Consider the following 23,569-nt stretch of genomic DNA (forward strand, 5'->3'; position numbering starts at 1 on the left):
TGAAGAACACCGAAGATCTCTCTAGCTCCCCGCTCCCAACAAAAAAGTTAGAAAACAACTAGTCAGCCATAACCCTGAGCTAGTTCTTAGCACTTCTGAGATCTACTTTTCTTCTAGTCAAACTTATAAGTCAAACTTATTATCTTTGTTGGGCTAATGTACTCAGTGTAAGTTTTCACATGCTCACGTTTCTTCCCTTCACTTTCATATCAGGGGAGACTATGCGCTACTCACACCGCAGGCCGGCAACTATCACCAAGAGGTGAACTAGCATTACGACCCTTACAACAGCTCCCACGAAGACGCACGGCTGTGGCGAATGCCGTACACCGCTGTGCTTACTTGCAGCCGTAAGTGGGGGCTTATCACCTATCTTCTGTCTCAGCTGAGACCTTACAGCGCCACAGGTGGACGAAACACGAGAGAATTATGACTTCCTTTTATAACGGCTTCCATCTGAGCATGGTTTACATAGAAGGAAATAGGAACAGCTTGTGAGTATGTTATCTTCTCTGGGTGTTTAGGAAGATCTTATTTGTATTCCTACGCTGATACTTAGTCAGTTCCTCTTTTAAATATTAACTGTAAGGTTTCTTTTCTTAAAAAAAAAAAAATCAAGTAATTTGCTAAATTTTACCCCATGTAGCGAACTACATCAGCAAGTTGTGTTTTTGGGTCTTTCCTCTGCAATGGACATTTGCTTCTTAAAAAATAGTACGTTATAATGAAACATAATTTTCCCAAGCTTCTCAACCTAAAGTGACAGCTGTATTTGGTTACTTTTTGGATGGGAAATAGGCTAGTTGCTTTTCTTCCTGGCCTCCAAGCTTTGCTCCTGAATCTTTCCACACACACAACTCAGATTTCAAAGAGAAACCCCACAAGGAGGCCGGAAGGCCTGACTGTGAGGCAAGGAAGTCATGCTAGTTTCCCACCGCCAAGAACACCAGTGAGCATTTCAAATTCTTGCCGCTTACAGGGGATGAGGCGTCCTTCTAGATCAAGTCAAAGTTTGCCTATCCCACTTAGGAGTTTCCAGGGCTGGCCATATTATCCCACCCTCCAGCCTCAGGAACAGTTTTCTGAGTTACAAAAACAGCAGACCCGGGCTAACTATCTGAAGACGGAGGAGGCTGCTGTTCCTGGCTCCAGGACTTAGATGTTTGGGGAAACAAGTGGCCCTGAAGTGTTTAGGTCACGACTTGTCCATTAGCCTCTCATGCTCAGGAACACTTTGCCTCTCAGTCTGCAAAGATCCCAGCAAAAAGGACATCAGAGGGAGTCGGGCAGTAGCACAGCGGGTTAAGCGCAGGTGGCGCAAAGCGCAGGGACCGGCGTAAGGATCCCAGTTCGAGCCCCTGGCTCCCCACCTGCAGGGGAGTCACTTTACAGGCGGTGAAGCAGGTCTGCAGGTGTCTGTCTTTCTCCCTCTCTATCTTCCCCTCCTCTCTCCATTTCTCTCTGTCCTGTCCAACAATGACGACATCAACAACAACAATAACTATAACAACAATGAAAAAAACAAAAAAAGGACATCAGAGCTATAGGTGGGAAAAAATACTAAATGTTGTAACAAAATTCTGATTGTGGCTTCAAAATACAAATAATCTCACTAGAAAGAGAATTTTTTATTTTTCTTTTAACCAGAGCACTGATCATTTCTGGCTTATGGTGGTGCAGGGGACTGAACCTGGGACTCAGGCATGAGAGCCTCTTTGCATAACCACTGTGCTATCTACTTCCTGCCCAGAAAGAGACTGTTCTGAATCAGGAAGCTCAATTTGAAGTCAGGGCCAGGGATAAGCAGCTGTGGCACTTTGCTCTCTTAACCAACTAGTCACAGCAACAAAGAAGTTACCTAAAAATTGCCAATTTACCAACGCTAACTTAAAAAAAAAACGGAACACTTCATGAATTTGCGTGCTAATCTTCTCTGTAGCGGTCCAATTTTTAGTATATGTGCTGCCTAAGCAAGCACCCAATGTCACCTTTTAAGAAACTCACAGGGGAGTCAAGTGGTAGCGCAGCGGGTTAAGCGCAGTTGGCGCAAAGCACAAGGACAGGCATAAGGATCCCGGTTCGAGCCCCAGGCTCCCCACCTGCAGGGGAGTCGCTTCACAGGCGATGAAGCAGGTCTGCAGGTGTCTATCTTTCTCTCCCCCTCTCTGTCTTCCCCTCCTCTGTCCATTTCTCTCTGTCCTATCCAACAATGACGACATCAATAACAACAATAACTACAACAATAAAACAAGGGCAACAAAAGAGAGTAAATAAATAAATATTTAAAAAAACTCACTTAGCCACGAATGGGTGCAGGCATGAACATTCACTGGTTGGAAAAGGGGTAGCAGAGAGATTCTTAGGACATAATGCTGAGGTCAGAAGTGACAGGAAGTAACTAGGGGAACACAGACACTGCTGTACTAAGCCGGAAGACGTGTTCCCCAGGCACACCTGTGTGCTCGGGGGAAGAAAATTGGGCACAGGGAATGAGAGCGGTAACAGGTGTGGGTGTGGCTTAGGAAGGAGAAGGCGGGGCTTGGATGTTCATAAACTAGACCTGTGGGCATGACTCTTTCTGCCTAGGCGGGCTTGCCAACATATGAGCAAAGGTTGGCGATCTCTCTCTCTCTCTCTCTGCCTGCCTAACATGTGAATGTTCTCAATTTCCAGGAATAAAATTTAAAATTCCTGAAAATCATGCTTTCTTCTCAAATCTTTGTTGGTACCACGTGTGACAGAACATTTAAACATGTGGGAACAAACTCACCTTGTTAATTCCTCCAATCCGGTCAGAACCTGTTGCTTTGTGGAAGCTGGCGCCACTTTTGATAGTTAAGCAACAGAGCACACTGTCAGAGAAAGGAGGGCAGGGACTCTCTGGGTGCTTAACCTGTGAAAGCAAGGGCATCAGGATACTGAGCTGCCCACAAAGATCACCAGGAGAAAAAGACACAGGAAAGGGGAGGGCAAAACGAACATCGGGTTACAATCAAATGTTGGTGAGCCAAGGCCAAATGAAAAAAGGACTACTGTAGATTAAGGAAGCTAGATGCAATACTCAGGGTAACCACAGAGCAGACTAGCACAGAGACCAAGAAGAAACATATGAAGCAGGCAAGATCACCATAGTAAACCATCCACACAAAGTGAAAAAAAAAACAACAAAAAACAGAAGCAGACATGGAGAGAGTGAACATAAAAGAAACCACAGAACAAAACCCAAAGCAAACCACATGTGTCAATAATCACTCTAAATGTGAATGGCTTAAATTCACCAATCAAAAAAGATTCAGAGTGAATGAATAGATTAAAAAAGCAAGACCTGGGAGTCTGGCGGTAGCACAGAGAGTTAAGCGCAGGTGGCGCCAAGTGCAAGGACGGGTGTAAGGATCCCGGTTTGAGCCCCTGGATCCCCACCTGCAGGAGAGTCACTTCACACGTAGTGAAGCAGGTCTGCAGATGTTTATCTTTCTCTCCTTCTGTCTTCCCCTCCTCTCTCCATCTATCTCTGTCCTATCCAACAATGACGACAATAAAAATAACTACAACAATAAAACAAAGGCAACAAAAGGGAATATTTTTTAAAAATTACAAAAAAGCAAGACCCTACTATTCTATGTCACCAGGAAACATATGAAAGGAAGACGAACAGAAGCCCTGGGTGACAGGCTGGAACAAGGTATCCAAGCCAGCAGTGCACATGGGTAAAGCTTCTCATCTTCCTGTGGTAGGTGACTGCACAAGTTGAGGGTTGAGATAGTTCTACTTTTATCAATTTACATTTTTCATGATTTTTATTCGAAAGCAAAAATAGCGCGAGTGCCCACTTAAAGATGACCTTTGTATTATTCATGCATTTTTTTTCATGATAGACTTTTTGTTTTAGGATTCTTTTAGTTGTAAGTGGGGACTGCAAACAAGTCAGTAAATGGACTGGCTTTGAAAGTTTGTGTCCAGCTAACTAGTTATGATATTATCAAGGACATCATAAAAAGATACTTTTACCTAAAACACTTAAAATTCAGACCGTTGTATTTTTTCAGCATAAGACAGACTGGAAAATATAGATTTCACTGAAATATCTTTGAGAATTGGTAAAAATTGGGGGTTATTTTTTTAAGTGAAAAATAGTTTTGTTTAAGGAAACATGTTGGCCATTATATAGTAACAAAACTGACCTCAACAAATGCTTTCTTCTCCATTGCTACAAAACTGACCTTGTATAAACAGTCACCCTAGTTCTGCTTTGGCAGAGCTAAACAGATTCCTAAGTCCTTTCAATCAGAAAGCCAGCAGAGATCAAAGAGGCTCCACACACCCTCTTTTCATGACAATGCGGCACAAGTGACATCTTTTAGTATGGCATGCTAATCCTGTTGTGCAGCACTCCTTTCCAATAACTTGTAAAGACACATGCATATATGTGAGAAACATTTTTTTTAACAAAAGAAGGCAAGAGTTAAGAAAGTTACGTTAAGCAAATTCAATTTTTTACTGTGACATATACTTCTCTCATTCTGTGGAGTTCAGAATGGCAAATGCTTGGCTCGTTCGCAGTATCAGTAATGGAACTTGTATGCTGCAGTGCAAATTCACAATGGAATAAATAATACTTTTTTTTTTTTTTTACTTATTCTGTTATGCATGCCCTGCACCAAATTAAAATGTGCACTGACACAATATTGCAGCCATAGTTTTTTTTTAAAAGAGAGAAAAAAAGAATTAGGGATGGAAGTTAGAATTTAAAGATGCCATATGGAAGGGAGAAAAGAAGGAATGTAAGGAAGGAAATTTTGTCAGAGCTGAATTCTTGTTTACTTGCTAACGATACATACTATCATTCTTGTGCATTCAAATTTTTAAAAAATGTTTTATTTATTTATTAATGATAAACATAGGAGGAGAGAGACCCAGGCATCATCCTGGTACATGTGCTGCTGGGGACTGAACTCAGGACCTCATGCTTGAGAGTCCGATGCTTTATCCACTGCCACCTCCCGGACCACGTGCATTCACATTTACACTGGTCAGGATCAGTCATTTCAAACCTGCAAAGCATCAGCTTTACCACTGAGTCACAATCCCAGCCCTCTTCTGAGCTCTTACGTGACCATGTTGAAGTTTTTTAATTTAATTTTATTTATTTATTAATGAGAAAGATAGGAGAGAGAAAGAACCAGGTATCACTCTGGTACATGTGCTGTCAGGGATTGAACTCAGGACCTCATGCTTAAGAGTCCAGTGCCTTAGTCCCTGTGCCACCTCGCAAGCTACAAGTTTTTTTTTTTAATGTTGTTGTAGTTACTGTTGATGCCGTCATCGTTGGCTAAGAAGGAGAAATGGAGAGAGGAGAGGAAGACAGAGGAGGAGCGAAAAAGATAAGACACCTGCAGACCTGCTTTACCACCTGTGAAGCGACTCCCCCTGCAGGCGGGGAGCAGTGGCTGGAACTGGGATCTTTACGCGGGACCTTGTGCATTGCGCCACATGCGCTTAATCCGCTGCTCTACCGCCCAACCCTCCCCCCATGTTTAAGTCTTTATTCTAACATTTTCCTACTGAATCACTTGATGAGGGTAAACACGTGTGGTCAAGAGGAAATATGTAAAGCCTGTCTCTTCCTACATCAAGTAAACTGTGATGGGGACCAAATTTTGCTCTGTGTACACAGGAAGTACCTAGGGCAGAATGGCCAGAGCTTTCATTCAGTCAACAATTTTTTTTTATTGTTTATTTTAAAGATTTTGTTTATTAATGAGAAAGACAGGAGGAGAGGGAAAGAACAGGTATCACCCTGGTACATGTGCTGCTGGGGCTTGAACTCAGGACCTCTGCTTGAGAGTTCAGTGCTTTATCCACTGAGCCATCTCCCAGATTACAAGTCAACACATTTTTTTAAAAAAAAAATCATATTTATTTTCCCTTTTCTTGCCCTTTTTATATTTATTCCCTTTTTTGCCTTTGTTGTAGTTATTATTATTGTTGTTATTGATGTCGTTGTTGGATAGGACAGAGAAATGGAGAGAGGAGGGGAAGACAGAGAGGGGGAAAGACAGACACCTGCAGACCTGCTTCACCGCCTGTGAAGCGACTCCCCTGCAGGTGGGGGGGGGGGGTGCGGGGCGGCTGGCTCGAACCGGGATCCTTATGCCGGTCTTTGCGCTTTGCGTCACCTGCGCATAGCCGGCTGCGCTACCGCCCGACTCCCATATTACTTCTTTTAAGTTTAGCAATTATGTGGGATAGGGAAGGAAAGTGGAGAGAGATGAAGTGAACAGCTGATTAAGTTCTGGATTTCAGAAAGAAATATTCCCAGGATAAGGACTGAAGCTGGAAATTATCTGACACAATAGACTTTAAATAAAGGAATAAAAGGTATGGATGGACATTATTTAATGCTCAGAGGATCAGTCAACCAAGAGGACTTAACGATTATTACCATCCGTGCACCCAGTGAGGGACCATCTGAATGCACCAAACATCACTGGAAGAGCTACAGCAATTCTCCACTAGCAGCATAGACGTAGAAGACTTCAATGCCGCCCCTCAACTTGATGAAAGCTTATGTAGAGAAATGAGGGAATTACACGAAGAGATGAACTACAACTATTGGACATTTTCAGAGTCATTCGCTCCAAGAAACTGGAATACACATTCTATTCAAGTCCACAGGGGGAATTCTCAAGGATAGACCGACCATGTTAGGCCACAAAAATAGTGTCAACAAATTCAAGAGCATTGAAATCATCCCAAGCATCTTCTCAGACCACAGTGGAATTAACACTTAACAACAGACAAACAGTGAAGCCCCCAAATAAATTGTAATTCATAAGAAGCAGTAACACTTAAGACCAGATGTGACCGTTTAAGCTAAAAAAAACTAGTCATGCAAGTTTTCAGAGCATGTTGCAAAGAACTCTACTTGGGTCTTCCCCTCTCAAGAGTTCCTTCCTCTCAGAGACAAAATTATCAGACTCTGCACACACTTTTAGTAACCCTTACTTTAAAAGGTAAGGGGGGCTGAGTGATAGCTCACTTGGTATAGAGCATTCATTAGCATGTGCAAGGACCTGGTTCGACCCCTCACCCCCATCCTTACTTGCAGAAGGAAAGGTTGACAAGCATTGGAGCAATGCTACTGGTGTTCTCCCCTCCCTCGCGTCCTCTGTCTTCACCCTCTATCAAAAAGAAAGAAAAAGACTTCCGGGAATGATGGGGTTGTACAGGCATGAAGGCCCAGTGATAATCCTGGTGGCAAGGGGGAAGAGAAAGTAATAAGTAGTAGTAATAGGCAAGCAGAATTACTTCAATGGGTACTACTAGGGTGGAAGGAGGATTCTAGTATTCTCAGTATTTATTGCGGTCCAGGAGGTGGCGCAGTGGTAAAGCTTTGGACTCTCAAGCATGAGGTCCTGAGTTCAATTCCCAGCACCGTATGTGCCAGTGATGTCTGGTTGTTTAAAATTTTTATTTATTTTCCCTTTCATTGCCCTTGTTGTTTTTTGTTTTTATTGTTGTTGTTGATGTCGTCATCGTTGGATAGGACAGAGAAATGGAGAGAGGAGGGGAAGACAGGGGGGGAGAGAAAGATAGACACCTGCAGACCTGCTTCACCGCCTGTGAAGCGACTCCCCTGCAGGTGGGGAGCCTGGGCTGGAACCGGGATCCTTACGCCGGTCCTTGTGCTTTGCGCCACCTGCGCTTAACCCGCTGTGCTACAGCCCGACTCCCGTGATGTCTGGTTCTTTCTCTCTCCTATCTTTCTCATAAATAAATAATATCTTTAAAAAAAGAACTTATCTTCCCATTGTAACATGCTGCACAGAAAGCTGAGGACTAAAGAAAAGAGTAAAACTGAGTTGTGTGCTTTATTCTTCACCAGTCATGACATTAGCTCACTCACCATTAATCCTTGGACTTGGATGCTAAGTAGCAGCATCACTAAAGAGGTCATCTGTTTCTCCCTTCTATGTGCTGGGACCTCAGTCAGCAGAGGTATTTAATCTCCATGGCTGTTCTGATGTCTTGCCTAAGTAAGGGCTTTCAGTCCTCACTGTGTGATCAGTTGCCAAGAGAACTGACAGTGCAGTCTCAAGACTGGATGAGTGAGTGGTTAGATGGGCAGGATTACATTTCAAGGTCTACGAAGCTCAGAACCTGATGACACAAGAGGATCACCAGATCAGCTTGAATGTAGAAGGTATTTCTGCAAAGGGATAAGATTAAGTGTCTTAAAAAAAATTTCTTTTAAAAAAAGAAGTATGTATTCTAGAGATGTCACCAGACAGAAAAGATCACTTCTTTACATTAGGACAGTTATCTGAATATCTTTTCTGATAACTCCTTACTTTACTCCTAGCATTTCACTTACATTTCCAGATGGGGAAAAAAAAAAAAAAAAAAAAAGGGCAAGGGAGATAGGTCAGCACTGGAACACAAAATCTGCAATGAGGCCCCAAGCTCAGTCCTGGGCACTATCATACTGTGGAACTGAATAGTGGTCTGATCTCATAAAAATAAGTAAATTCTTAAAAAAAAAAAAATTCCTTTTGTGGGGTTTGGGCAATGGCTCCCCAGCTGGGCACATCAGTGCCATGTGGTCTTGTTGTTGGTTCAACCTTCATCTCCCCACATGTAGGGGTGATATTTTACAAGTGGCAAAGCAGGTCTGTAGTTGTCTCTCCCCTCTCAATTTCTCTCTGTCCTATGAAATAAAATGGGGGAGGGAGGAAAAACTGGTGGGTAGGAGCAGCGGATTTGTAGTGCCAGCTAGAACCCTGGTAGCAAAAAAAAAAAAAAAATCATTTTGTGTAACAGGAATACATTTTGGTATCTCCTCAATGTTCTCACTCAACTGACTATTAACTTAAGAAGTTCCCTGGGTAAGAGTCTTGCATGAGGACCTGTGTCTGAGATCCGAGGTGCACCGCTCACAGGGGAAGGTTTGCGAGTGGTCAAAGTATCGCCAGGGCGTTTTCCCTCATTCATTCTCACCCCCCCCCCACCCCATCTCTCCTTGGAAGCAGTGGAGTCATGCAGATACAAAGCTCCAGCAAAGCCCAGGTGGCAAAGAAAAAATTAAAATCCTATGAATTTGAATTATCTCCTTGGGAGAAATCACCAAATCAATAACTATGTCTTACCACTGAGCTACCTCCATTCTAAGTTTGGAATTTTCCACTTATCTATTTGTCATAATCCCTGTAACTTCACAAGAACATAGATGAAAGTAGCCACACATTCCCAATATGAAACAGGGGTATATTTACCAGTGGAGGGCTACAAGACCTGTCTAGCCACAAGCCCTTTTCCAACTCTCAGAATATTTTCTAAGAGCTGTGCAAGACTAGAGGTTTGACTAAAGAGAAAAAAATAAACATGGATCTGGAGCTTTACAGATTCACAACATAAAAGCGTGCATATAAAAAAATATATTCTGGGAGTCGGGCGGTGGCGCAGCGGGTTAAGCGCACGTGGCGGAGATTCACAACATAAAAGCGTGCATATAAAAAAATATATTCTGGGAGTCGGGCGGTGGCGCAGCGGGTTAAGCGCACGTGGCGCAAAGCCAAGGACCACAGTAAGGATCCCGGTTCGAGCCCCCGGCTCCCCACTTGCAGGGGAGTCGCCTTCACAGGTGGTGAAGCAGGTCTGCAGGTGTCTCTCTTCCTCTCCATCTCCCCCTTCTCTTTCAATTTATCTGTCTCTATACAATAACAAATAAGTAAATAAAAAGATTTAAATATATATATTCTACCTCACCTGTAAACAAAGACACACAAGTGAAAATGAGATTTATTTATATTTCATCTTCTGAAGCAGCAACAAGTTCTTTGGCACCACTGAAGGAAATGATACACACACCTAGAGTAGCAGGAACAAAATGGATATAATCTTGTAAATTCTTTTTTTTAATGTTTATTTATCCCCTTTTGTTGCCCCCTTTTTTATTTTTGTGGTTATTGATGTCATTCATTGTTGGATAAGACAGAGAGAAATGGAGAGAGGAAGGGAAGAGAAAGATAGACACCTGCTTCACCGCCTGTGAAGTGACTCCCCTGCAAGTGGGGAGCCGGGGGCTCAAACCAGGATCCTTACTCTGGTCCTTGTACTTTGCGCCACCTGCGCTTAATGTGCTGCTGCTACCTCCCAACTCCAGCATTACTGTTTTAAAACTGTTGATCTTCCCAATGATCTTACCTCTGAAAAATGAGCTTCACAGTGGCACGTTCACCAAGATGTAGGTATAAAATATCTATAATCATCTAAATGAACCTGTTCACTTAGATTCATCTAATATCCATTTAAATGAAATTAAGCAGTAGTATTTATGGTGACATTAAAAAGCACAAAGACAATTTTATCCTACTGAGATAGGTAGATTACAAGTAATCACAGTGACACCACACTACCGTAGCAGAATGACAAAAACAGAATATTGTGATGCAAGTTTAGGAGAAAACAAGTTATTAATAAATAAGGTATTAAAGTAGCCATCGTCAATTTACTCTTAACTTTTCCCCCCTCCAGAGGCTCTTCGTCTTATTTATTTATTTGGGAAAAAAAAACCACTTTATAAAGAACAATCAATTAGTATACTACTTAGTTTGCCCAGGCATATGAGAAAACATTTGGGCAATATATATATATATATATATATACACACATATATATATATATATATTCATATTCACATGACTACAAGAATGACCTTTTCTTAACATAAATATGAGCAAAGAATAATTTAAGTCTATTACTATGCCCTTACACATATAAATAACCAGAAGATGCATATAATCTCCAAGAATATCATTAAACACTTCAAAAACCAGCATTTAACCTTCATTTCAACAGTTCACTGTATAATCTATTTCAAATTTGAAAATACCTGAAATTCAAAAATGTGTTCCCTTTGAAAAAATGATTTGTGGGACGGGACGACTGATAATTTTCAAACAGTCGTACTGGGAAAGGGAATCTGCACACCAGCACTGCACAGGGTTTGCATGTAGGGGCTCCAGACTTGATCCCCAGCTCGACAAACAGCAATGTTGTTGGTCCCTCCCGCCAAAACCAAAACAAAGAAGACAAGTACAGTCATCTCAGTTTCGTTCTACTCTGTCGGGACAAAGAAAAACAGCACGAAGGAGTCCACGGCAGCTTTCTTTTACCGTAAACACACTACCAGTGTCTGCATTAAGAGGTCTGTGAGGGTACAAGCATTCTGATAACCAGCTACAGAGTTGCCGAGAAACAGTCTTTGCCTGCCACAGAGGAAAACCTATCTGGCTACCTTTAAATTCACTCATCTTTTCTGTCCTGCATGTCCACTACTAAGCAACAAGCCGTCACGTCTTCCCCATCCATTTACTCACTGAAGTAATAACTCTCAACTTCTATAGTATTCCACAATCATCCCACCTTCCCCCATTCATTCAAGTCCATTTGGTCAAAGATAAAATTAGCAAACTGACGGTGCATGAGTTTCATTTAATCTTAAAAAAAAAAAAATCCATGTAGGTGGGAGAGACGGTTTCTCCACAGAGCATGTATGATTTGCCTTCACAAAATCCCAGGTTCAATTCTTCATACACATAAGCCAGATCTGAATAGTGCCATGGTTCCTCTGTCTCATAAAAAATAACATCTTCAAAAAAAATTATGTAATTTTATTTTCTTACTTTAATTTTTCCAGTGGAATTTTTTTCAAAACATTTAAACAAATCCTCTAATAGCTGAACTGGTACTAAATGCTATACTTAACTCGAGTATTTCTAAACTAAAGTTCATTTTAAACTGAGTTCAAATGGAAACTATATGATATTAAAGAATGATCTCCTAAAATCCCAAGTTAAAGAAGTCATTTGAAATGTGATATGGTCTAGTGTTTATTTTATGTTATGGCAGGTACACTTGAATTTCAAAATTTAAAACATATAAAAAGTGGTTAAGGACTAACATTTGTATCAACAATTGATAAATGCCTAAGGTTATTATACAGCAGGTTACAATGGTAGTGCTAATGCCAACGGGGCACCATGAAGTTAGTCTAAAAATTATCCACGAGGCTTTATACAAGCAACAGCGTCTGCTGCTATCTTAGAATTCTGGAGCTGTCCGCTCCCAATGCTGAGCAGTCCTTGAACATTCTTAATGTTATACAGTATTACAGCATTGAGTTTGGCAATGTTTCAAAAGAAAGCAGAAATGTATTCATAACAGCACAGAAATGCACATCCAATCTTGTTTTAGGAACTGTTAAGTACAGATCAGAACTCATCCCTAGATGAAATAATTTACACGCAGATGAATGCCATATCAATCACTATCTAAAATAATCACTAAATACAGTTCTTTATCAGAAATAAACAAGCAAAGGTTTTTTTTTTTCATTATCAAGTATCAAAAAACAAGAGAAATAATGTATGAAACTAAAATTATAGGAATAATGTCAGTGAGTTCAGTGACTGTGCGACCTAAATCAACTGAGTCCGCTGCAGCACACCCTTATGGAGAAACTAATGATCAAACACAACCGCACGAGAGAGATTTGGAACCCACAAAACAGCTCTACGGTTTACAGGTGAAACTGAGGCGACAAAAGCACGTGCTTATCTTCAGTAAGGAGATATTTTATGCAGAAGATGCGACACTTTGCTTGTAGACAGCATGGTAAGCATTTCTCAGCAAGACATAAGGAAAACAAGATTCCAGAAGATCCATTGTGAGGAATGGGGATTCCTGTACGATCTGAAAAAAATCCCCAAATCCCAAAAATGCATTAGAGTTGGGGCTACTTATAATGAAAATACCTATTCATTAATATTATTAAGACGCAATTTCTAAATGTTTGCTTTCGGTTTAACATCAGAAATGTAAATATAGCACAGTATATGCTATCAGAATGCATTCATACTATCAGGTCCGACTGGAGCCTCAAGACAAAGCCAGAAAACATTTTTTCTTTTTTGCCTCCAGGGTTACTGCTGGGGCTCGGTGCCTGCACCAGGAATCCACTGCTCCTGGAGACTCTATTTTCCCCCTTTTGTTGCCCTTGTTGTTTTATCATTGTTGTGGTTATTATTATTGTTATTGCTATTGTTGTCGGATAGGACAGAGACAAATGGAGAGAGGAAGGGAAGACAGAGAGGGCGAGAGAGACAGACGCCTGCAGACCTGCTTCACTGACCGTGAAGCGACCCCCCTGCAGGTGGGGAGCCGGGGGCTCGAACTGGAATCCTTATACCCGTCCTTGTGCTTGGCGCCACGTGCACTTATCCCGCTGCGCTACTGCCTGACTCCCACCAGAAAACAACTCTAAGATTACTTTAGAGGCGTTCAAAAGGGAAGAAAGACTAATGAAAGTCAGAATAAACAGAAAAGATTTGAGTTATGGAGTGTATCGTAAGTCAGATACAGGTTTGTGAAGATAAAGGAGACCAGAGGAGAGGCGAGGAGAGCAGCTGATAGTAACATACATAACTAGTTTATGGTCAAGAAAAACAAGAAGACTCCGGCACAGAGAATTATAGGAAATTATATTATATGGCAAAGAATATGGCTTAGAATATCTAAGTGGAAGGGTGTTAAAACTGATAACACTGTCAAAAAATCTATTTACTAACAGGCTAAAAAACAAATGATAAAAGAATACCATACAAGAAGTTATTTCATTGTTTTCTGATTTTATCACCATAGTAAAGTGATGTCAGTCATTTTAACTTTTTTTTTTTACACCAAAGTACCACTCAGTTCTGGCTTCTGGTGGTACTGGAAGTCTCAGACATATATATATATATTTATATATTTATGCTATATACCCCCACCCCCAGCCCTCAGGTTTTTTTAGGAAGCATGTGACTTGGGCATAGTGTGAATACAAGGGACCAACAAAGTGCACCATCTCTGGTATTTAATCAGTAAAATGCCAAGAAAACACCATCAAGAATGACTGACACTTTGTTAATAAAAACTAGCATGATAATGGGTGGGGGAGATAGCATAATGGTTATGCAAACTGACTCTCTAACCTGAGGCTTCCAGGTTTCAGGTTCAATCCCCTACACCACCATAAGCCAGAGCTGAGCAGTACTCTAAGTAAATAAATATTAAAAAAAAAAACAAAAAAACTTAGCATGATACTCACCATATCTAGTAGCAAGTAAACAGATTCTCTGTTTCTTGTAGTTGTTTTGTCTGTCTCCTGACCAATTTTCAACAGACTGGAAGATGCAAGCTTCAAAAAGTATATAAATTTAAGTTTATAAAACAACAGCATATACAACGAACAACACAGTTCAGTCACTCAGCATCTACATATAAGAGAGTGAACAATCAGACAGCAAGTAAGATGAGCTTGATTCCTTATAGTCATGCAAGTAACAATGGAATCAAATTATTCTCTTGGCCTTAAAACTGGTTTTCCCCCATAACTATTCTTTCTTTTAAAAAAAAATTTTATATTTATTTATTTTCCCTTTTATTGCCCTTGTTTTTTTAATTATTGTAGTTATTATTGTTGTTGTTATTGATGTCGTCGTCGTTAGACAGGACAGAGAGAAATGGAGAGAGGAGGGGAAGACAGAGAGGGGGAGAGACAGACAGACACCTGCAGACCTGCTTCACCGCTTGTGGAGCGGCTCCCCTGCAGGTGGGGAGCCAGGGGCTCGAACCGGGATCCTTATGCCGGTCCTTGTGCTTTGCGCCATGTGCGCTTAACCCGCTGCGCCACCACCTGACTCCCTTTTTTTTTTTTTTAAAGCATTTTTCCCTTTTGCTGCCCTTGTTTTGTTTTTTTTTAATATTTACTTATTTATTCCCTTACTTTTTATTGTTGTAGTTATTATTGTTGTTGTTACTGATGTTGGATAGGACAGAGAGAAACGGAGAGAGGAGGGGAAGACAGAGAGGGGGAGAGAAAGACAGACACCTGCAGACCTGCTTCACCGCCTGTGAAGCGACTCCCCTGCAGGTGGGGAGCCGGGGGCTCAAACCGGGATCCTTACGCCGGTCCCTGCGCTTTACCGCCACTTGTGCTTAATCTGCTGAGCTACCGCCCAACTCCCCGTAACCATTATTTCATTTTTAAAGAAAAAAAAGATTTAAAGAAAAAAGTGATTTACACTTTTTTTTAACCTTCTCAACATCTTTAAAATAACTATATTGCTCAGTTTCTAAATAACAAAATTTCAAGGTTCAATTAATGAGATTATGAGATCTAGACAGTAAGCCTTGACTAAAGGAAACGGAGACGAAATTTTTAACCTTGACACAGAAGCTATTTTCCCTCAAATTATTATTATATTTTCTTTAAAATTAAAAATAAAATAGAAAATCATAAAAGTGGATATTCAGGGTGAAACCTTAGTTAGTGATAACAGGTTAATGGGAGTTGTAGAGTAAAAGGAGATAGGAAGCTATATGCCAAAGACAACAGGGCTTTCAAAGCAAGCACTCCCCAATAAAGCGATCTAAGTAAGTCAACGCCCTAGAGACAGGCCAGCACAGCACAGGACTTGGCATGCATGGTGTCCCATGCTTGCTCTCTCAAACTGTGCATGTGCCAGAGGTAAGGAATGCTCTGGTGTCGTTCATAATAAAATCTTAAAAAATTTTAAAAAGATGACACAATTTGTAACTTGTAATATATTCTAGTGTTCATTACAACATAGTAATGCACAGAATAAGGAAAAGGATCACTGACAAAGAAAAGAGCTTCAAAGACATAGAAACTAAGAGTGGGCGTTGGGTGGTAACGCAGCGGGTTAAGTGCACGTGGCACAAAACGAAAGGAGCAGCATAAGGATCCCGGTTCAAGCCCCCGGCTCCCCACCTGCAGGGGAGTCACTTCACAGGCAGAGAAGCAGGTCTGCAGGTGTCTGTCTTTCTCTCCCCCTCTCTGTCTTCCCTTCGCCTCTCCATTTCTCTCTGTCCTATCCGACAACATCAGTAACAAAAACAATAATAACTACAACAACAATAAAAAACAACAAAGGCAACAAAAGGGAAAAGAAGTAAATAAATATTTAAAAATTAAAAAAAAAACTAAAAGTCACGCTTCATGAAGCTAGAGTTATGACATTACTAACCTCTTTCCTAAAAGGTTTGCTTCTGTGAGGGAGGGAGAGAGGGAGGGAAGCAGGGAGGGAGAGAGAGAGAGCCCATGCGCACCAAAGCACAACTCTGACATACGTGAGGTCAGGGATCCAACACTGCTCAACTCTGTCAGCTCTGGCTTATGGTGGTGTGGGGGGCTGGGGGACTGAACCTGTAACTTTGGATCCGAAGGCATGACAGTCTCTTTGCATAACCATTATGCTATCTCCTCTCACCCTACTACCTTGTTTTTATAGCTAGCAGATATTAATTTTTGAGTTTTATTTTTTTTCATTTAGTAGTCTCTCCCAAGTAAGCTAAGTAACTTAAGTAAAACATATTTTTTAAAGGGAACTTTCTATGACTCACATCCCCTTTGTTATCTTTTTTTTTTTTTTCTTCAAACCTTAGGCAAAATTCTAGGGCAGTTCATCTATCAGCTTAGAAGAAAGGTCCAAGGGGCAGCAAAACAGCTCAGCTAGATAGTATGCCTGTTCTGCCACTCTCCTCCACACCCCACATCTCTCTCTATTAGAAAAAAATTGGCCTGGAAAAGAATAACCAAGAGAGAGAGAAAAAAAAAAAGTCTGGGCTGAAGAGCTATTTCCTGTGCACAACCCAGGTTGTAGTCGCAGCGCCACATGGGGGCGGCTCTGTGCCCATGCTTCCCGCTGTATGTAAGTCTATGTACAGAGAGCCTGCGCCGGTGAGATCACACGGGCAGGAAGCGCATCTCTGGAAACAAACAAGAAAGACACAGACTAGAAGATCACATTGCAGAGCTGTAGAAATGAGAGGCTTGTAAGTCAGAGGGAAGAGTCCAAAGTGTTTCTTGATTGACCTGTTTCCCCATCTGAAATGAGTATTGAGTTATATCTCATAGTTGTAATTATCAATGTTTTTTTTTTTGGACAATGTCATAAATCACACTATTTTATTATACATACCGCCAAAAATTCCTTAAGACGGTCCTCAATGCTTCCTTTGTGGATTGTGAACAAAGCTGCAGCGATCTGGTTGATGGCTTTGGCCAAGCAGTGGATGTTGTTGCAATGCCCTGAGAAAGTGCAAAGCAGGTTTGTGTTTCTACGCTGGGGCGATCCCAGCACAACAGACGACACACAGGTGCAGATATTAGGGACTCAGTAGTCTGGGCTAGGGCACAATCTTCGCTGCTCTTCTATTTGCTTTTCAATGCCTTTTGCTCTAATGCTTTAAAAGGTATTCTATCAGGAGAGCACTAGAGGATTATATTTGTGTTTCAAACCCCCAGAGTACGTAGGTTTGATCTTTCTTGGGCACTTATAAAGGACAGGTCTAGTTGTTTCAAGAATATTTTACCATTCAATATTTAAATTAATATTAGAAACTTCCTCCCCATTCCCTGCTAAATACAGCCCGTACCGATAGGTCCGTACACACACACACACACACACACGAATTCCTCAAGGTTAGATAGCTAGCAAGTGGTAGAACTTAAATTACAGTTTTGTTCTAAAATGACATCAGTTAATTGGGAAGTAACGGCTATATTAAAACTTGTGATTTTTCCATTACCAAAATAAGTTTAAATCGACATTACCTTCAATTGCGGGGCTATACTGAGACATCACGTTACTGGCCAGCGTCGGCAAAGAAACTGCCACAAAGACCATCAGGAGGCAGGCAATTTTATATTCTTCTTCTGGACTTATGTTTTCTATGGGAGAAATTTAAAAAATTAAAACAAGGTAATTTTTCAAAATTAGTTCAGAGTGATCATCTAAGCCAGAGAAAGCAAAATTCATAAAGAAATTGCATAAAGAAATAAAGAATGAGCAGAAATAAGAGGTGATTTGAACAAATCAAGAAATAAAATTTACAAAGAACCGAGGGGCTGGGTGGTGGCACACACCATGGCTCAGCATCTGACAGTGTCCAAGAACCCGGGTTCAAGTCCCTGGTCCCCACCTGCAGGGAGGCGCATGTGTGCCACAAACAGTGGGGCAAGACTGCAGGCGTCCCTTCTTAATTCCCCCTTTCCTTCTCAATTTCTCTCCGACTATCTATCCAGAATAAATAAGCAAAACCTTAAAAAAAAAAAAAAAGAAGGAGGAGGAGGAGGAGGAGGAGGAGGAGGAGGAGGAGAATGCAACACCAGGGAGTTGGGCGCTAGCACAGGAGGCGCAAAGCACAGGGACCGGCGTAAAGATCCCGGTTCGAGCCCCCGGCTCCCCACATGCAGGGGAGTCGCTTGACAGGCGGTGAAGCTGGTCTGCAGGTGTCTGTCTTTCTCTCCCCCTCTCTGTCTTCCCCTCCCCTCTCCATTTCTCTCTGTCCTATCCAACATCAATAACATCAACAACAACAATAATAACTACAACAATAACGCAACAAGGGCAATAAAAGGGAATGAATAAATAAATAAATATTTAAAAAAGAATGCAACACTAAAAATACAGTGAGAAAGTTTTAAAAATTGAAAATAAAAATATAGATGTCATGTGACTAAATAACTCATTAATGAGAAAAAAAAAAAAAGAGAAATGTTAAACAATCAACCAACCAAAAAAACTGATGAGTTTGGCTTTATACTATATGCAAAGGGTTAGATGAATGCAACTCAGTGTCAGAAGCGAATGAAATGTTATCTACGTTGTAAACAAATCTGGAAACACTGGGAGAATCCTAGCTGCTACACTTCAAAGGACCACCTTTTAAAGGCCTCTTTAGCATTCTAGATTGCTCTACAGTCTGTGGTCGGCAGCTGTAGCATATCCTGCTGCACCACCTCCAGGCTATTTCCCCTCCTTGATTTTGTTCCTGCCTCCAGCTGCTACTGTTTTTATTTCTTGGCTTCCTTTTACAGTAAAACTCTTCAAGAGACTGTATTTTTTTCCCTGCCACCAAGGTTACTGAGGATACTCAGTGCCTGCACATGAATCCCCCGCTCCCGACAGCCATTTTTCCCCCTTTCTGTTTTCATCTGACAGGACAGAGGACTGAGAGAGATGTAGGAGAGAGAGGAGAGAGACCTGAAGACCTGCCTCACCGCTCTCTCTTCAAGCATCCCCCTTGCAGGTGGAGAGCGGGGACTCAAACCCAGGCCCTTGTGCTCGGCAATATGTGCACCTAACAGGGTGAGCCACCGTCTGCCCCCCCCCCCCCCCCAGGTAAGTTTTATACTCATGGCCTCTAATTCATTTTCTCCTCTGTTCTCTTCACTCTTCTCTATCGATCTTTTTCACTTGGAACTGCACTGACTCTGCTCTAGTCAACGTCACACGTTGATCACACATAGCTGACCACTTTGCTGCTCCTTCCCGGAAGGATTTCTGCCCTGCTTCTTTCTTCTCCACCCCTTTCATAATAACTTCTCTTCTCCTTGAGCTCTTAAAGTCAGTAAAGTCCCAAGGCACAGATTCTGACCCTTTTTCACTTTCTGCATCCACACTGAATGGCCTTGGTACTGTCTCCCAGTCTTACAGCTTAGCTGGGGGGGCGCCGGGATTGACATGCAGCGGGCCCCTGAGTGACAGGTAAGCAATGCACCTCTATCTGTGTCGCTCTGGAGAGTCTACCTAGTGGCACAACATTTTAACTGACGCGTGTTACCTGACTTCTGTGAGGAGAGTGCTACCACCAAAGCAGGGTCAATCTCACAAGGCAATCCAGCCGCTGATGATAACTCGTACACATTCATAGCAACCTAATTCAAAATTACAAGAGTCACTCAGCAGAAACTTCTAACAAATTCATTTGAAATGAAGTATCCATTAGACCCTGCCTGCAAAGAAGTGAGAGGATTTCTGGAACTTGGTTGAGGTAGTTACTGTTAAGGAACCTATATGGAGCAGTGTAGGTAGCATTAATGGTTATGCAAAGAGATTCAGATGCCCGAGGCCCCAAACTCCCAGGTTCAGTCCCCTGCAGCTGATCAGTGCTCTGGTAAAAAATAAATAAGCAAATAAATAAGGGGAGAAAAAGAGTAACCTATATTGATCAGTGGGTTAAGTCCACTGGTGTCTTTAAATTCCCACTGTTAGGCCCAACAAAACAGATATACCCCCATGTGGTTAATTCCAACAGAAACAGTCAACATTTTTTTTTCTCGGAACATATACGTCAACAGAGATGAGCAGGAGTCAGTGAGATGGCTCAGTGACAGAGAGCCTGGCTTCCACACTGCGTGAGACTCTAGGTTGACTCCCGACACCACCTGAGAACACCCAGGGTCTCTGTGGATGGTGCATGTGCTGCGCCTTCTCTCACTCCAAAAAGTAAAAGTAAGAAAGTGCATTGGGGGAAGTGGCTCGGCAGTAAAGTACCTGCATAAGACTCTGGGTTCAATTTCTGGAAAAAATGAACAATCAATGGATGTACGTTTATGTATATTATTATTTAATAAAAAATTACAGTGGTTTAATACTTACCCAGACTTATAAACATGGCGACTAACTTATTGCAGTAAGGTGAAAATCTTATTTTTACTGATTTAAATCTGATACAGGAATTTCTGATATTTAATTTTTGGAGTATATCAGGTTTTTTTTTTTTTTTCCTGCCACCAGGTTTATTGTTGGAGCTCGGTGCCAGCACTCTTGGCAGCTATTTTCTGTTTTTATTTTAATTCTATTTTCTAATTAGGTAAACAGAAAAACTGATAGAGGAGGAAGAGACAGAGAGGGAGAGAAAGAGAAACACCTGCAGACCTGCTCCACTCGTGAAGCATCCCCCCCTGCAGGTGGGGGTCCTTACACATGGTAATGTATGTGCTTAACCGGGTGCATCACCGCCCACACCCCTAAGTTAATTCTTCTAATACTCAAATTCAAAGACAGTCTCATTGGCAAACCCCTACAGACAGTGCAACAACAAAGAACTCAGTACTCAAAATGTGAAGTAAAATTTGCATCTTAAAACAAATGGCAATCAGTGGTAGATAAATATCTGATCCATTACTCGATCAACTACAAAGCCAACCGAAAGCGTGTCACAGACGTAAATCTAAGAACTAAATCCACAAAATAAGGTGTCTGAAAAAGGCTAAACAGTATCCACGTGAACCATCAGTGGATTTTATCCACTCCTGGGATAAAATCAAGAGAATGTCGTGGTCCGGGAGGTGGTGCAGTAGATAAAGCATTGGATTCTTAACCATGAGGTCCTGAGTTCGATCCCCGGCAGCACATGCACCAGAGTGATGGCTGGTTCTTTCTCTCCTCCTTTCTCATGAATAAATAAATAAATTCTTAAAAAAAAAAAAATTCAAGAGAAAGTCCACTCAGAAACTTGTCAAAGGATACTGATAGTAGAATTACTACTACTATTTACTTTTTAAATGGAGAAAGAGGCAGAGACAGAGAGAGAACAGCACTGAAGCCTCCTTCAATGTATGTGTGTAGGGGCTAGTCTCGAACCTAGGTCACACACATAGGAAAGCAGCATACCATCAGAATGAACTATTTGCAAATAATAATAGTAGCATTATTTATAGTAGTCAAAAAGTGGGCGGACCCCCCATGTATACCAACCAAGGAATGGGAAAATGAAAATGGGGCGTCGTTTTAGAAGCAATGATATGCAGTACGAATGCTGCCATGTGTTGTTTAATAACAGGAATATGTTCTGAGAAATGGGTCACTAGGAGATGTCTCCCTAGTATGAACAGCAAGCAGCATGTAACACAAACCAGATGTGGACAGGTAGCCTCTACACACCTGAGCTCCACACGCGCACGCAGCCTATGAGGGCCGGCTGCCGTGGCGCACTCTGGTGCTGACCTGTCACTGAGTATATGAGGCCGCACGCGCTCTGCCCTGAGTGGACCTTGACAGCACCATGATAACTGAAGAAACCAAGGCCAAAAGACTCACCTACTGAATGATTTACATGGAATGGGAAGGGAACAGGCAACCACACAAAGATAAAATCAATGAATGTTTACATAGGTGTAGGGCTGGGAAGAGATGAGGAATCACTGTTAATGGTACAGGGTTTGAGTGATATCAGTCATTACAAATGAACTTCCTCTGGCAATGATGAGAAAACAATTATCACTTAAGGATCAAGGAAGGTTTCTCAAAAGATGGCAGTGTAGTCAGTTCTAAGAAGATAAGTTAGATATCCAGGTAAGTATAGAGGAGACAAATACAAACGTGAGACTATCCATAAATGTTCTGGTTAAGGGGCAGGCAGTGACATATCCGGTTAAGCACACATACTGGCACGAGCAAAGACCCAGGTTCAAGTCCAGGTCCCCAGCTTCAAGAGTGGTCAAACAGCACTGCAGATATCTGTCTCCCTCCCCCTCTCTGTCTCTCCTTTCTTTCTCATCTTCTGCCTCTATTCAAATAAATGAAATAAAAGGTTTATTAAAGGAAAGTTCTGGTTACTTCACAGAATATATATGAAGAGGGATAAATTCATAATTAGAGATGGAAAATAAGCTTCAAAAAGTTTGAATGGAATCAGTTTGAGAAATGATTTCAGTACCAAACAAGAGCTAAACATTTTTTCCCCCAGTTAGTGTTTTTTAAAGTACATAAAACAAAAAACAGTTTTCCTATGATACTTTAGCTATGAGAACTGTGAGGTCATTTAGGAGATGGGTGGCTACTGGAAAATCATTCTAGGACTAGATCAATGGTTGAATTTCCCTGATATTTTCAAAACAAAAACTCTCCTAAGATGGTCGACCTTCTCTTTTATATTTATTAATTAAAATCAGGAAAGCAAACATTACAGCCTATAGTTAACATCTGCTTATCAGGCTTATTAACATCAGTTTTTAAGAGATATTTATTTATTTATTCCCTTTTGTTGCCCTTGTTTTATTGTTGTAGTTATTGTTGTTGCTATTGATGTCGTTCATTGTTGGATAGGACAGAGAGAAATGGAGATAGGAGAAGAAGACAGAGGGGGAGAGAAAGACAGACACCTGCAGACCTGCTTCACCGCCTGTGAAGCGACTCCCCTGCAGGTGGGGAGCCGGGGGCTCGAACCGGGATCCTTATGCTGGTCCCTGCACTTTGCGCGTGCGCTTAACCTGCTGTGCTACCACCCGACTCCCAACACCAATTTTTAAAGGTTATGGGATTCAGTTTGATTTAAAATCAAGCAAAGGGACCAGCAAAACAGTTTACTTATTATTCCTGTTCCGCCATGAGCACAACTCAGGTTTGAGCCCAGCCACAACCATAGTGGAGGGGCCTTGAATGCTCTGATATCTCTCTCTCTGAAAGAGTCAGCCAGGGCAGTAAAGGCCTGGCAATGACCAAAAACAAATAAAATGTAGCGACTTTCATTTCACAGGTTTATCTTCCTCATTTTGCTTTATGACTCTGTATGAAGAGCTATCAGCTTAACAACAACAACAAAGATAAAATTTAAGTCCGTTTTACATGAATACAAGTGGCCACGGAAGACTGCTTTAAAATATCTCTTAGCATGTAAAACATTAATTCCCCAATAAAAAAATTCTGCAAACATG

The 23,569-nt window shown here is 41.5% G+C and overlaps 1 protein-coding gene across 1 annotated transcript in view; it reads right to left on the reverse strand.

Moving 5' to 3' along the window:
* Positions 1-11,878: 11,878 nt before the first annotated feature.
* Positions 11,879-23,569, reverse strand: part of NCKAP1 (NCK associated protein 1) — a 35,737-nt gene continuing 24,046 nt past the window's right edge. The window contains exons 14-18 of the mRNA XM_007522143.2: positions 19,693-19,786; positions 17,681-17,797; positions 17,046-17,155; positions 14,150-14,239; positions 11,879-12,753 (exon numbers count right to left, since the gene is read on the reverse strand). Coding sequence (XP_007522205.1) covers positions 12,637-12,753; positions 14,150-14,239; positions 17,046-17,155; positions 17,681-17,797; positions 19,693-19,786 — 528 coding nt within the window. The 3' untranslated portion in view covers positions 11,879-12,636. The remainder of the gene's footprint in view (positions 12,754-14,149; positions 14,240-17,045; positions 17,156-17,680; positions 17,798-19,692; positions 19,787-23,569) is intronic.

This window comes from Erinaceus europaeus, unplaced genomic scaffold (genome assembly GCF_950295315.1).
Source record: "Erinaceus europaeus unplaced genomic scaffold, mEriEur2.1 scaffold_510, whole genome shotgun sequence".
Taxonomy (NCBI): domain Eukaryota; kingdom Metazoa; phylum Chordata; class Mammalia; order Eulipotyphla; family Erinaceidae; genus Erinaceus; species Erinaceus europaeus.